Source organism: Vombatus ursinus, unplaced genomic scaffold, assembly GCF_900497805.2.
Source record: "Vombatus ursinus unplaced genomic scaffold, bare-nosed wombat genome assembly UNPS02014820.1, whole genome shotgun sequence".
In the NCBI taxonomy this organism is placed as follows: domain Eukaryota; kingdom Metazoa; phylum Chordata; class Mammalia; order Diprotodontia; family Vombatidae; genus Vombatus; species Vombatus ursinus.
Genome location: NW_020954598.1, coordinates 14046795 through 14063156, shown reverse-complemented (window position 1 = coordinate 14063156; position 16362 = coordinate 14046795). Strand labels below are relative to the sequence as shown.

General features: G+C 35.3%; 1 protein-coding gene across 1 annotated transcript in view; it reads left to right on the top strand.

Moving 5' to 3' along the window:
* ABCA13 (ATP binding cassette subfamily A member 13) overlaps nt 1–16362 on the top strand; it is a 489891-nt gene that overhangs the window by 30982 nt on the left and 442547 nt on the right. Inside the window, exon 5 of the mRNA XM_027837266.1 lies at nt 4537–4562. Coding sequence (XP_027693067.1) covers nt 4537–4562 — 26 coding nt within the window. The remainder of the gene's footprint in view (nt 1–4536; nt 4563–16362) is intronic.

Below are 16362 nucleotides of genomic sequence, written 5' to 3'. Positions count from 1 at the left end.
TTAGTTATTATATATCTAGTTAGTGGCTATCATTAGGTTAATTAGAGGCTGTCATCCTAGATATGGGCTTTCTCACCAACTATGAAAAAACATCTTCAATGTGTTTATTTCTCTCTCAACAACATTTCTCCGTATATCCCTTTTCCTTAACTTACACAGCTACAACCCTATTTTGGGCCCTTATGACCTCTGAAATGAACTACTGTAATAGCTTTCTAATTGGTTTTCCTTCCTCAAGTATCTCCCCATTCCAATTCACCCTTCACTCATCTACCAAAGCAATTTTTCTAAAGTGTAGGTCTGACCATGTCTCTTCCCTGCCCCCAAAATAGTGGGTACTGATTACCCCCCAGGATCAAATATTAAGTCCTTTGACCTTTAAAACTTTTTACAACATGGACTCTTCATTTTCTACAATATTTGGCTCTGGATCAGTAATCATACCATCATGGTTATTGGTGATGGTAAAGTCTTTCTTGTATAGTACTTTCATATATTCTTGCCACCTCTTCTTAATTTCTTCTGCTTCTGTTAAGTCCCTACTATTTTTGTCTCTTATCACATCCATTTTTGCATGAAATGTTCTCTTGATATCTCTAATTTTCTTGAAGATATCTTTTGTCTTTCCCATTCTATTGTTTTCTTCTATTTCTTTGCATTGCTCATTTAAGAAAATCTTATTTCTCTTTGCTATTCTCTGGAATTCTATGTTCAGTTGGGTATATTTTTCCCTTTCTCTTTTCCCTTTTACTTTCCTTCTTCCCTCAGCTATTAGTAAAGTCTTATCAGACAGCCATTTTGCTTTCTTCCTGTTCTTTTTCTTTAAAATTTTGTTTGTTGTTGCCTCATGTACAATATTGTGAACTTCTGCTCTTCAGGCATTCTGTTTACCAGATCAAATCCCTTAAATCTATTCATCACTTCCACTTCATATTCATAAGGGATGTTATTTAGGTCATACCTGTATGATCTGGTGGTTTTGCCCATTTCCTCCATAGTCCTTTGGTGGACTGACCTGGGACCTGAGACCCAGCTATAGGCCCTTTGGGCAAAGTGTATATAAAGACCGTAGGCTATAGGATGAATTTCTGAAACCCCAGGAAAGTTGATTGCAAACTGCTTTTATCTCTTTGCGGATTATTTTTACCTGGGGGTAATGGCATATGTTTTTTGTTAAAGAAATTGATTATGTTATTCCTAGTCCAGTGTCCCAGATGTAGAATCACTACCTGGAACATTACCTTACCGTTCTTCTTACATTCTATTCTCTTCTTCCATATTGGCCAACTTGCTGTTCCTGGAACAGGACGTCTATCTCACCTCCCCTTGTCTTTGCATTGACTGTATCCTATCCCTGGATGGTCCTCTTCAACTCCCAGGCTTCCTTTAAAATTTCACTCAAGCCCTACTTCTTCCTGGAAGCCTTTTGTAGTCTTCCTAACTACTAGTGCTATCCTCTCTAAGGTTTTACTTTCTATTTACTCACCATTTTCTTATATATCGTCTCCTTCATTAGATTGTAAGTTCTTTGAGGGTGGGGTTCTTTTCACTTTTTCTTTGTATCCTTAGCACTTAACACCATGCCTGGTACATAGTAAGTGCTTAATAAAGCGTGATTGATTGATATGTAAGGATAGTTATTTAGCTGAAGAAGCTAGTTTCTGAGGGCAACTTTCCTTGCAGAAAATTGGACTGTTTGCTCAGCAGTTTCCTTAGGATCTAGAATGTAATGTTTAGCAGTGTCCTCTTTGATTCTTATCCTGCCGTCATCCCCAAGGTCTCAATGCTTCACATCATCCCAGATTCTATGTCCTTCTACATCTGTTCTCTTCATTTTTTACCTTCATTGTTCTCTTTTCCATGTTCCCTTTACTTTGCCCTATTTTTCTTCTAATCCCTGCTTACCATTCCCCCAACCAATGAACAGTAGTGGGGTTTTGATACAGGGGAAAGAGCTCTGACCTTGGATTCATGTGCCACGACTTTGAATCCCTATTCTTTTCCTTACTCCCTATGTGACCTTGTGTAAATCACTTACTTCATCTAGCCCTCAGTTTCCTCATCTATAAAATGAGAGGTTTGGACTAGATGACCTCCAAGGCCCTTTCCCACTCTAAATCTATAGTGGTATGATTTGTAATCTGCCAGTAACTCCATTTCTGCCCTTTCCTCAAGGAAAGGGGGCAGATAATAAAATTAGCATTTATATAGTACTTTATATGCATCCTTTCCTTTAATCCTCACATTATTTTTACTCAGCCTCTGTTTGTTTTTCAGTTCATTCCAAACCAGTAAAATTTAATTAGCATGTGTGAGGGCCAAAATTGTGTTGGTGTCAGGGATCCAAAGACCACACAAAATAAAATGGGAAAAAAAGGCACCCTGGGGGTGCTTATAGTCTAGATGATGGGAGGGAAAGGGCCACGTAGGCAGTCAGGAAAGGCTTCCCGTAGGAGACAGCAAAGCAGCTGAGTCCTATGGGCCTCTTAGGACCCTGACTTCCAAGAGGAGGAAATGTACTCCAGAATTGGGGGACAGCCCGAGCAAAAATCTGTGTTGGCCAAAGTCCTTTTAGTGTTGTTAGAAGCCAATAGATTTTTCTTCAGACCATGTTTAGCAACTTTTGAAGGAATAATCACATTTTAAAAAGTTAAGTGTTAATTTAAATTTCTCCTCAAGGTCAAGCCCCTCAATCTCCAGCTATGTGATCTTGGGAAAGTCACTTAACTTCTCTCAGCCTTCATTTTCTATATTTTCTCTACTATCTCATGGGGTTGTAAAGAGAAGACTCTGTAGAGTTTAAAACTCTACACTATCTACATATGAATTTATTATTCCTATCAGGACTATTGTTTCTGAGTTTTGAGATCACAGATTCAAAAAACCCTAGAATTTTAGAGCTGGAAGAAGTAAAGTAATTGAGGCCTAGAAATGTTAACTGATTTGCCTAAGATCACACAGTCGATGAGCAGCCCATGTGAACTTTTTAACCCTTAGCTTAATCAATACCAGATTTCTCTGATCTCATCATTCTGACACAACCCCAAGCTAATGATCATTTTATATAGAATTTTGATTTTCACAAAATACCTTTGAGAAAATGTTTTGCTGGAAAATGAAGAAAGAACTACTGGCATTATGTGTTATTATCGATGGAAAAGGAAATAGTATATCAATAGTTGCAAGTTCTCAGAATGGCTTATTATTTCCAAAAGGCTCATCTGATAATGTCTCAAAATATATGGAAGAAAAGTCCTGTAATAGTTTCATCTCCAATGTAATGGATCTACTGTATTAGACCCTATTAAGGGTCATTCTCATTTTATAAAGTTTACTTCTCAATTTCATTTGTTAAAGTGCTACTTAAAGGATAAGAGCTGAGTTTTTCTTTGATAAAATGCCCATTTCTGTCCCACATTACACCGTTACTCGTACAGCTCCCAGTTGGGCATATGTGATTTAAAGCTAATTCAGAGATCAAGGTAATTTCTCTCTCTCCACTGCACTTCTCCTCCCTCCCTAACCTATTTCTCTTGAATTTCCTCCCCTTCCAAACCTGCTAATAGCTGATAAAATAATCTGTGGCCTCTTGAAGAATCTTGTTGATGATTTTACTCTCGCCCCGTTGTGGTATCATAGAAAGAGCGCTTGAATTGGAGCTATAGGAACCAGGCTTGAATTCTAACTCTGCTACTGACCACCTGAAGTATCTTGGGCAGATTACTTAACCCTCGCTAATGCTTTTTGTTCATCTATAGACGGAAGAGATAGATAGGCCTTCGGCCTATGAGGTCCCTTTTAGTTCCAAATCTATGATCCTCAGTGATTTTCCTGATTTTTATAGTCACATATTGTCATGAACTTATAAAGTGACATTTTTCTTAAAAAAAATTATTGATGCTTTTTGTCCTTACGACTCAGTCATTTCTGGAAACTATCCCCTCTCCCCCTCCAGAGAGTTCTCCCTTGTGATATATAAATATAGCTAAGCAAAAATACCATATAATGACTGCATATACAGCTCTCTATCTTGGCAGTCCTTCTTCCTTTCTAGTCTGAGGAGGGAGGTACATTTCATTATCAATTTCCTGCAACCACCATTTTTAATGGTTTTATAAATACTCAGAATTTGGATTTCTTTTAGTGATCTTTCCATTTACATTGTAGTTACTGTATACATTGTACTTTGTGGTTGTGTTTTTTGTATTTAATTTCAGCTATACAGGGCTCATATTTCTCTGAATTCCTCATATTCATCCCTTTTTAGTGTACAATAAACTTCAGTTTATTCACATTACTGTATATAAAAACCACAATATTTTTATCAATTCACCTGGCATTTCCTGTCAATGATATCATGTACTAAATTATGAGCTACTCAATGAGATTAGCAGTTCCTTGTGGGAGCAAAGGCTGACATATTTCCTATGTAACTCCTATAATGCTTAGCATAGTGTTAGTACATAGCACATTTTCAAAAAATTCCATTATTTTATTGACAGAATAAAAATAACATCTTAAATTTTTTTTTTTTAGGTTCTCCCAATTCTGCTTTCTCAATGGTAAGTATTTGACTGAATTTTGAGACTGATTCATGGAATAATGTAGATTATTCTTTATGGTATAGATTTTAATTTATTCTTTATGATATAGATTTTAGAAAAGAAACTAATACTACATTTACATGGTACTTTAAGATGTGAAAATATATATTCTTCATAACTTCTGAGATAACTAGCACCATGATCATTAGCTCCTTCCAATTCTGTAGATGTGGAAAGGAAGCTTACACAAGTTATACAATTTATCTGTGGTCATATAGCACATATTGGTACCAGGTTGGAATCCACATTTACCAACCCCAAGTCCAGTGACTTTTCCATGACATCATGCTACCTCCAAAACTAGATTTGAGGAGAAAACCTAACTTGCTCAGTGATTTAGCTATGGAATTTCAAGATATATTTTAATTAATTCAAACAAAATCTTTATTCTGGCCAGATTTCTTTTAATGGCCAATTGTTATTTATTGAAGTCTATATCTATATGCAATGAATTTGTAATTTCAGATTCTCACTCCAACCAAAATCTATATTGTTTTGATATCCTTCTGAGCAACAGAATGAGAAAAAAAATGTATATAATTATTTTAACCACTGAAGCTTTAAGGTGAAAAAATGAAGGGAAAATGTATTTTTTAAATTAGTGTTTTATTGATATATTTTTCTTTCTTATATTACTGCCATTAACCTTTTCATCCTCAATAAAACTATCCCTTATAACGAAGAAGCAAAACTAAGCAAAACAAACCAATATGACAAGCATGCCTCATTTGACAGTAATATCCCACTGAATCTGCCAAAAAAGGGAAATCCTGTCTCAATGTCACTTTGCAATCAAGACTGGCTCCCGTATTGATCAGAGTTCTGATGTCTCTTAATGCTGTATTACTTACATTATTGTGGTCATTGTTTTGATTGTGTCCCTCATTTTGTTTATGCAACTCTACATCAGTTCATGCAAAATTTTCCAAGTTTCTCTGAATTATTCATAATTGTCATTTTAAAAAATTCATTATGTAACGTGGTTTATTCAGCCATTCCTTAATAGATGGGTATCCACTTTACTTGCAGTTATGTGCTCTTATAAAAAGAGCTGCTATTTTTTGGGCAGATATTAGACTTTCCCGCTTGTCTTTGACTTCCTTGGGGCATATGCCCAACAACTGTATTATTGGATCAATGAGGATGCACAATTTAGTGACTTTTGTATTATAATCTCTACTCCCCCCTCCCCATGAATGCCTCTTTCAACAGTTAATTAGTGTACTTGTATTTCCAGAACCCCTCCAACATTTATTATTTTCAATTTTGGTTTTATTTGACAGTCTTATTGGTAAGAAGTGAAAACTCAAAGTTGTATTAATTTGTATTTCTTTTATTATTAGTGATTGGAGGATTCTTTCATACAGTTATTGATAAATAATGTTTCTTCTTTTAACAATTGCTAGCTATACATGGTGGTACACTCCTATAATTCCTGCCACTGAGGAGGCTAAGGCTGATGGCTGGCTTGACCTTAGGAGATATTGGATATAAATGTATACATATACATATATATATATATACACACACACACACACATATATATACACACACACACACACATATATATCATATATGTGTGTGTGTGTGTGTGTGTATGCATATATATATATATTTTATTTATAAATTAAATTTTATCTTTCATTTCTCAGCACTGAGCCCAGTGTTTGTTACATAAGGGGTACTTAATAAATGCATGATTAATTAATTGATTGACAGCTCTTATGCTTTACTGGTATCCACACAGTGTCAAGAAATCTAAAGGAAAACCTCTACTATGCTGAACAGACTATGATGGATTTATGTGAGGATCTGGATAAGAGTTTCATAAGATAGGCAAGTATAGATAGATTATAATCTAGCCTGTTCAAAGGAGTAGCTACATCAGTGAGATCCCAGATTGATCATGGTATCAAAATATTTAACCGAAAAAAGCTGTCAGTCTTACCTCCTGAGCTAGATTTAAGCTCAAATCTAAGGAAGTATATAGATTAATCCACAGCCTCTTGCTCACTTTAGTAAGATTCAGAATTGTGTTAGGCTATACATTCTGAGTGTTTTTGGGCATTTTTTTCTTATTCACTCTAGATTCCTTTTATTATCTCTTTACTCTCTTGTTCTATGTCTAGAAAGTTTTCTTTCCTGATTTCTGGCAATATATCTAGACTATTTTGAAAAGAAAATTGGTCATGATTTTCAGGTAGTCCAGTGGTTTTTAAATTGTATCTCTTTGATATGTTTTCTAGGTTAGTTATTTTTGATAAGAGAGAGCTTAAATTTTTTTCTTTTTTTAATCTTTTGACTTTTAAAAATTGTCTTGTCTCATTAAATTCCATTTGATGCATTCTAATTTTCACAATCTGTTGCTTAGGTAAGGGTTTATATCTCTTGTACTGATAAATGATAAATTTAAGCAAAGTGTAGATTATAAGTCTCATTCCAAATTTTTCTTCTATGGTTCTCATTTCTTTTCAAATTCTTTATTCTAGCACTCTCATTTCATCTATAACACCATTTTAATCTTAAAAAAAAAAAACCCTTTTGATTCATTTTCCTTAGGAATACTAATTGACCTTGTGGCCAGGCTATATTTTACTTTGAGGCTTTGCTTGTAGATGTTTTGAAGTTTTTATCCTATTCTGAATGTGTGTCTTAAATGTCCCTGATATCATAATAGTTCATTATAATTAGTCTCTTTTTAAAATTGATTTGTTGACTAATTCTTCTCCTATTTCCCCCAGATTGGCACTTTGTGTTAGGGGCAGCTTCTTTGAATTTTTGGAGGGAATGGCAAAGCCTTGTATAGTCCTGGTTTGTATTGTCTGGGGTCCTTCTATTGCTTTCTCCAGTTATTGAATGTTGTGTTCTCTAAAGACCACAGGGGCAGCTTGGGTCAGGGAGGTATAAGTTTTTAATAGGCCCTAATCAGTTTTATCTAAAGCATGGTCTGATTATCATCTTCCTGGATTTTTGAGGCTCCAGACCCTAGTTTGGGTCTACTTAGCCCAATTATAGATTTGCTCCTGGAGCTTTGTTTTACTTGCTGGTGCTATCTTTGGTCAGTGACTTAGATGCATCTGCAAGTTCAGAACTCCAAAATTGTTGGTCTCCCCCTGAACTTAGTGCTAGGTTTTGAAGACATGACCTCACTCTTTGATTGGAGCTACTGAACTGCCCAAGATGATTTTTCTAAAATACAAAGCAAACAAAATCATCTTTTAAAAATCCTAATAATACAGACTTTTGATCTGTCATCTTTTTGGGACCACCTATGTAAAATCATTCCACAGATATTATCTAAGGATAATGGAGCTATTATATTGCTAGACAGTTATAGATCTCACTCTAAAGCAGCAGGTTTAGTAAATAGGAGTATTTTAACCAAACATTAGCTCTCTATATTTGCTATCAATCTAAGAGAAAACACCAACTATCAAATACATGCAGTAAACCATAGCCATTTGGAAACCAACCTTTTGGCCTCTTTAGGCTTCTAGAATATATTTGGAATAGATTAATCCCACAAGAATTCAAAATAAAAAATAATCAAAACAGCCTGCTAAAATGTTGACTGTGAAGAAACAACTCTTCAGTGCACAGCAATAAAGGAATGTGACCAAGAAGAGTCCACAGCCCATGGCTAACAAACTGTGGTTTCTTAGTGGGCTATAGGAAGTTGTTCTGTCTGTCATTTTCTGTATGTAAGTGAAGAAATGTGGAATAATTGACAAGAGACTGAGGAGATATGAAAGAAGACAAGGGGAAGCAAAAAGAGGGAATAAAATCGTGGAGTCTGGCAGTGGAAGAAGGTAGTCTCAGATGTCCTGGTGGTAGTATCGTCAACAACTAGAAGCAGGGATGGGGACCAGATACTCAGACAATGGAGCATTGACAATTGCTCCATGAAACAAAAATGTGGTAATTGTCATGGATTACAGTGACAGTGGGGGTAGGAAAATGCTGAAGATCCCTAATTCATCACTCTCTCACAAATCCTATATCCACTCAGCTATCAAAGTAATCTTCCTAAAGTACAGATATGACCATGTCACTCTCCTACTCAATAAACTCCATGGCTCCCTATCACTTCAAGAATCAAATATAAAATTTTCTGTTTGGCATTCAAAGTTCTTCATAAACTAACCCCCCCAAAACAAAACAAAACAAAGCAAAACAACAAAATAACACTACCTTTTTAGTCTTACAATTTATACTCCCGTACTCTTCAGTCCAGTGACACTGTCCTCTTTGTTGTTCCTCCATCTCCTGATTCTCAGCATTTTTACTATCTATCCTACAAATTTCAACTTCTCCTCCTCTTCCTGGCTTCTCTGGTTTCCTCCAAGTCTCAGTTAAAATTCCACTTTCTTCAGAAAGCCTTTCCTGATCCCCCTTAATCGTACTGCCTTGCCTTTGTTGATTATTCCCAATTTATCCTTTATATAGCTTGTTTTTACATAGTTGTTTACATGTTCTCTCCCCATTAGACTGTGAACTCCTCAAAAACAAGAAGTGCTATTTTTCTTTCTTAGTATCTTCAGTACTTGGTGTAGTGCCTGGCACATAACATGTGTTTAACAAATCCTTGTTGACTGACTGGTAGAAATACGATAGAAACCATAGTGCAAACCAGCCCTGACATTAATGATCACTTCCAGCACCAAACTGGGTTGCCTACATGCCTTGATAAGTTAGGGGGTCATATGCCTTCTTCTGAGAGCTCATTTTGGTTGTATTCTTTCTCTGGAACAAGTTTACAATGCCAATGTAATTGCTTTCTTCTGGCAGTGTTCGTTAACTTTTACTTTGTCAATTGCCAACGAATCAAATCATCCTGGGCTCGAGAACAATAAGGGCAAGTTGAATTTTTGCATATGCAAATGCTGTAGGTTCCCACAAAATAAATTATATGGTGATTGGGAAATTTCATCACTCTAAGTCTTATCCAGGTGCTTTGCCTTTTGATTACAGAGCACAAACTAATGCCAATACAACTATTAATTTATGAATTTTAATATTTATTATGCCATTTTAATATATCCTATCATCTTTTATGTCATCAATTAAAGATCACTTTTATAGGCTTGCCAGAGCGTAGAAAAGCTGTTATATTATTAGATCATTGTAGAGTCTGACCTAATGAAGCAGACCAGGTTAGTGACTGGGAATATATTTTACTCTTTCCTTGTTCCCCAGTATTATCTCACTTAGCCAACCTCTGGACAAGAGAATTATTCAGACTATGAGATATTATTGTAGAAGAGATTTCAAGATAAAGCTGGAGTATCAGGCAGATACTATGTAGCTCTTTTAACTCATTATAATTTTAAAGATACAGTTTTTAATGTTGCTTATGTCTAGAATTCGTTCAAAGTCAAACATGAGGGAGAGTTTAGAGGAAGCTGCGTCCCCTTCTCACGTCAGTAGAAGTGTCATCAGAGATTACTTCTTTAATCAATCATTTAATGTTGGAACTGGAAGAAACTTTACAAATTATCTAGTCCAACCCTCTCATTTTGAAGATCAGGAAAATGAGACTTAGAGAGAAATAAATTAAAGCCACGGCCAAAACGCAACTTTATTGCCTCTCAGTCCAGTGCTTTCCTCTCTAGCTCATTAGTTCTTCTGATACTGATGACTTTTCAGACTTTGGAATAAGCCATTCCCTAAACACCTGAGCCTAAATTCTTAAAATGAAAGACAGAAGGTGGGGGGAGAGAGAGAGAGAGAGAGAGAGAGAGAGAGAGAGAGAGAGAGAGAGTCTTTACATGCTACAAAGTACAAGAGACCTAGAAGTTGGGGATGTAAGTTGACTAGAGCATCTCTGTGCTCCCTTGTTTGATAACAGACACATAGGTATTTTAATAATGCTGACAAGGCAGAAGACTGATAAAAGCAGCAGTGAAGATGTTGGGTTTTTGGAGAGCAAGAATACTGCTACCTATCATCTTCATTTTCAGCTTATCACAATAATTCATGTGCATACCAAGAAAACCACTTGCTTCAGCCTTTGATTTGCTAATCAGTTTAATGGATAGGTAGCCTTATTACTGTCTGGAGGAGACGCCGCTACAATGCTTCATTCTATATCTGCAAGGAAGAGGCACACAGCCAAAAAGTAAGCTGGCATCAGAAACATAGTCAAGAGTTTCTTTGTTCTGTCCCTTCTATATCCACCCCCCCAAAAGTTACATCTTCAGCACATCCCAATAATTCATGCTCTGAAATGATCATCAAGGGAAAGTTAAATTATAATAAGAGTCTCACCCAAGAGTTATATCCAGGTTTTTGGAATCTATTAGGATTCACCATCTATTTAAAACCACTGCTCATGAGCCCTATTTTCCTATGACCCTACCATTCATAAGCCAGAATTCAATATGGTGACATTATGCCAAGAAAAAGGGCATTTATTTAAAATGTCATGCAAGTAAATGGCAGAAGGATTATTCAAGGAGGAGAATAGATAGCATTTATACAGAGCTTAATGTTTGCAAAACACTTTACATATTTTATTTCATTTGGTCCTCACAATCACCCTTTGAGGTTGGTGCTATCATTATCCTTATTTTGCAGGTAATGAAACTAAGGTTGAGGGAAGTTAAGTGTTTTTCTTGTGGTCACACTAGTAGTAAGTGTCTGAAGTGGAATTCTGTCAGGTCTTCCTTATTCCAACTTTAACACTCTATCCAATATGTCAACTTATTTTTCCTCATCTATTTCTCAAAACCATTTCCTCACATTCCTCTAACACCAGGAAGGTCCAAGACTTTGTGTCTCTGAATCCATATTCTGCAGTCATCTTTATGTCATATATCTTTTTAAAATTTTTTTTATTAATTTATTTTGATTTATCAACAATCACTTCCATGAGCTTTTGAATTTTAAATTTTTCTCCCCATCCCTCCCCACTTCTCTCTAAAGACAGTGCACAATCTGATATAGGCTATACATATACCTTCCTATTAAACATATTTTCACATTAGTGATATTGTAAGGGAGAATTAGAACCAATAGGAGGAACCGCAAGAAATAGAAAACAAAACAAAACAGAATAAAAAAAGTAGCAAATAGTATGCTTTGATTTGCATTCAAACTCCATAGTTTTTTCTTTGGATGTGCATAGCATTTTTCATCAAGACACCTTTGGAGATGTCATATTGCATTGCTGAGAAGGACTAAGTCTATCAACGTAGTCACCGCACACCATGGCTGTTACTGTGTCCAACGTTCTCCTGGTTCTCCTGCTCACTTCACTCAGCATCAGTTCATGCAAGTCTTTCCAGGTTTTTCTGAAGTCCACCTGCTCATCATTTCTTATAGCACAATAGTATTCCATTGCATTCATATACCACAACTTGTTCAGCCATTCCCCAATTGATGGGCATCCCCTCAATTTCCAATTCTTTGCCACCACAGAAGAGCTGCTATAAATATTTTTGTACATGTGGGTCCTTTGCTAGTAAGTGTTATGTGTCTGAGGCTGGATTTGAACTCAGGTCCTCCTGATTCCAGGGTCAGTGCTCTATCCACTGCACCACCTAGCTGCCCCTTCATTTTTTTATTCATTTATTTATTTATTCATGCTGGCTCATCAGCATAGCTCTGTGATAAAGGGGAATGAAAGGGTGTAATGACTTGAGTGGTGGTTGAACACTAAAGTCTAGCTGGTTAGAAGATGATGTTGTCTTTAAGAACTTGAGTGATGGATTCCCAGGGTCTAGAAAGTACTGCTTTCTTGACTATTTGTAAAGTACTGCCATGTCATCTTCTGAAGTCGAGCATTGAGATGAGTAGTGAAAACTGTTAGTACTGGCAAAAACTAGATGCAAACACAGTATAGCTTATTGGCTTTGGATCCATTTCCCCCTCTCTCTTCACCTTACATTTGTTTCTCTGGCTTTTTCCACTCAAATTTCACCAGCTGCTCAGGAGATTTTTTTTTGTGGTCTTTCCTTCTTAGGACTTGTGGGCAGCCATGACTACACCTAGAAATTTGGTAATGCAGTACAGAGCATCTTTCTTTTAATGAGTTTAGTGTTGTGGAAACTTAAAAGTTCTTTAAAATGATCCTTACATCACAATAACTCAGATTTATATGATGTTTTAAGGCTAAAAAGCACTTACCTTATAAGAATCCTATAAGGCAAATAGTACAAATATATTTCTGTTCTACAGATGAGAAAACTAAGGCACAGAAAAATGAAGTCCCTTCCTCTAGGTCACACATAGTAAGTGGCAGAGTTGGTGCCAGCAGACAAACTCATATTCTCTGATTATAAATCTGTTGCTTTTCCTTTTAGACTATACTAAGTTCATTATCTTAACAATCCATATCAATTTCAGAGTTAAACTAAATTAAACCTAAAATGTACTTACACTATTCACTGAGCTAAAACTTGGCATATATGTGTATAAATACAATATAAACACATATGAATTATGTATTTAAAATATAAGAATAGTAGACTCTTGGCAGGTCATGAAATATACCTGGGAAGGACTGCTAAAACTATCTTGGTTGAGTATAGCAAAACTAATTCAAAGAGTTTTAAACTGAGAAGCAAGTTGAGATAGAAAAATGTCCAAGTATTTCCACCATGCTTATGTACAAATGTTGAAAATGTGGATAATAATAAGGAGGAATTAAAGATAATGAAGAGTGAAATGAGCAAAATCAAGAGAACATTGTATACAGTAACAGCAATATTGTTTCAAAAGCAACTTTGAACAAATAAGTCATTTTGACTATTACAAATACCCAAATTAACTATAAAGGGCATATTAAGAAAGATGCTACCTGCATCCAGAGAAAGAACTGATAAATAGAAGTGTGAATTAATTTTAAGCAAAGTAAACTCTCACCATAGAGGGTGGATTTTGAAGAGGTGCTTAAAAGCAAAGAAAAGGGAAAAGGAAGAAGGGCAGGGGAATAGAAGCAGATTATGCCAAATGTAGAGAACTTTTCTCTCTTACTACATTCTTTTTAAAAAAGAAGCAGAAAACAAAAAGAAAGAAATGTATAAGAGAATAGGATAGAGGGAAATAAAAAATTAAGCATTATAACTGTTATGGGATATATTAATGGAATAAATCATCTATAAAATGGAAGATATCACAAAATGGATTAGAAAGCAAAATGCAACATTATATTGGTTACAAGAAACACACTTGGAACAGACAGATACATACAAACTCAAATAAATGAACAATCATAATCTCAGACAAAGCAATAGCAAAAATACACTTTTATTCTTTTATTTATTTATTTATTTATTTGCTTTTTAGGAAATTGGGGTTAAGTGACTTGCCCAGGGTCTCACAGCTAGTGTCAAGTGTTTGATCTGAGGAAAAATACACTTTTAAAAGATATTAATGGGGAAACTACATTTTGCTGGTGTCTATCATAGAAAATGAAATAATATCAAGAATAAATATATATGCAACAAATGACAGCATCTAAATACTTAAATGAAATGTTTCATGAGTTATAGGGAAATTTAGACAGTGCAACTTTAATGATGTAAGACCTCAAATTATGCATCTCAGACCCAATTGAATCTAACCAAAAAACAGGAGACAAAATTGGAAACTGAGGGGATTCCCATTAATTGGGGAAGGATCGAACAAATTATGATATATGAATAAGGTAGGAAGCTATTGTGTTCTAAGAAATGATGAAAGGGATGGTTTCAAGGAAACTTTGGAAGACATACGAAATGATGTAGAATGGAGAAAACGGAAACAGTAAAACAAGTTATACAATTAGAATAATATTGTCAAGACAAATAACTTCAAAAGACCTAGGAACATAGATTAACACAGTGAGCAACCATGATTCCAGAGGATGAATGATGAAACATACTACTGACATCTTAATAGCAATTCAATGAATTCAGGGTATTGATTGAGATTTTTTTTGGACATGGCCAATGTGGGAATTTGTTTTGCTTAAATACGTGTTTGTAGATTTTCATCAAACATTGATTAAAGAGTAAAAAAATTCTGTATTATCAAAAAAGTGCTGCAATAAATATTTTGGTATATGTGGTCCATTTCTGTTTTGGATCTCCTTGAATTATGATGCCTACCAGTGGGACCACTGGGTCAAAGGATATGATTTAGTCACTTAAGAAATCACTTTAATCACTGCCTAGAGACAGCTAGGTGGCACAATGAATAGAGCCCTGGGCCTGGAGTCATGAATATTTAAATTCTAATCCAGCCTCAGACACTTACTCGCTATGTGTCTCTGAGAAAGTCACTTAATATATGTTTGACTCAGTTTCCTCAACTGTAAAATAAGGATTGTTGTGAACGATGACATTAGATAATATTTGTAAAATGTTTAGTACTGTGCCTGGCACATAGAAGATATTTAAAGATTTCTTTCTTTCCTTCCTTCCATTTTAAAAGCACAATTCCAAAATGCTTTCCAGAATGGTTGGATTAAACATTTCATACTAAAGAGTTATACTAACTGGAATAAATTCACAGGTATGCAAGTAGAGGGAAACATGGAGGAAAGTGTTTGGATGGAGATCAATAGGGGCAATGTTATCACAGGAGAATAATAACAATCCACTTTTATAGAAAGAAAATCAATAAGGAGTTCAGGAAATAAGTTAAAACCTGACACACAGACATTATATAGTAGAAAGGTGGCGCTTCAATTATCCAGACATCTGCTGGAGCTTGTCTGGGGCAACAACAGATCAGATAATACTTTCTTTATTTAGCCGAATGATAATTTCATTTTTCAAATCAATTGTGTGAACTGCTGTTCAGTATTGAATTCTGACCAACAAAGAAGAACTGATTGCTAAAGTGAAAATGATAGGAATCATTGAAGGAAGGGCCCAAGTTATCTGAGAATTTTTGATAGAAGAGATTGGAGAAAGTTTGACTTGAACACTAGATTTGGAGGGAGAAGGTATCAAAGTATTCACAGAAATAATAGATGGAGAAGTAAGGTCAGGAAGGATAGTAAGTCTCAATGATGAAATTCTGAAGATATGATGAGAAACAATTCCAATGAGGAATAAAAGGGTAGTTGTCTAAAAGGGCCAGTGTCAGTGTATAGGGAACTCATCAAACAACTAGGATTAGAAAAAAAATGTTTAGAGAAAAATAGAGGCAAAGCCAGGAAATGGAAGATGATTACAAAAACATTGCTGGTACTGCAAGAACAGTGTCGAGAACTAAAAATTGAACATATGCAGAAGAGTAAAACTATAAATGAGGAAAATATTTTATTTTGTTTCATTCTTAGTTATTTTTGGGAAAAGGGATCAAAGTTATGGAAGGGACTATTCTTTTGAGTTGGGTGTAATAATGAAAAGAGATGACAGATAATTAGGTACAATTCAATTTCTTTCTTTCTTTTTTTGAGGCAATAAGGGTTAAATGACTTGCCCCAGTCACAAATAAATGTCTGAAACTGTATTTGATCTCAGGTACTCATGATTTCAGGGCCAGTGCTCTATCAACTCTGCCACCCAGCTCCCCCTTACCGTTTTCTTTCTGTTTAGATTCAGTTTTTTCTTTTAAGGAAGTTAATACTTAGACTGGAAAGGATAGAATACATTGACTATTAGGGAATTGAAACCTAAGATGAGTTAAGAGATAGAAACAAATACCTAGCTGCTCTTAAGTTTAAGTTTATATGCCCTGCTGAACTGTATCTTAGTTCATTAAAAGAACTGGTGCATATGATTGCTGAGTTACTGTCCTTGATCTTTGAAAGACTGAGGAGAAC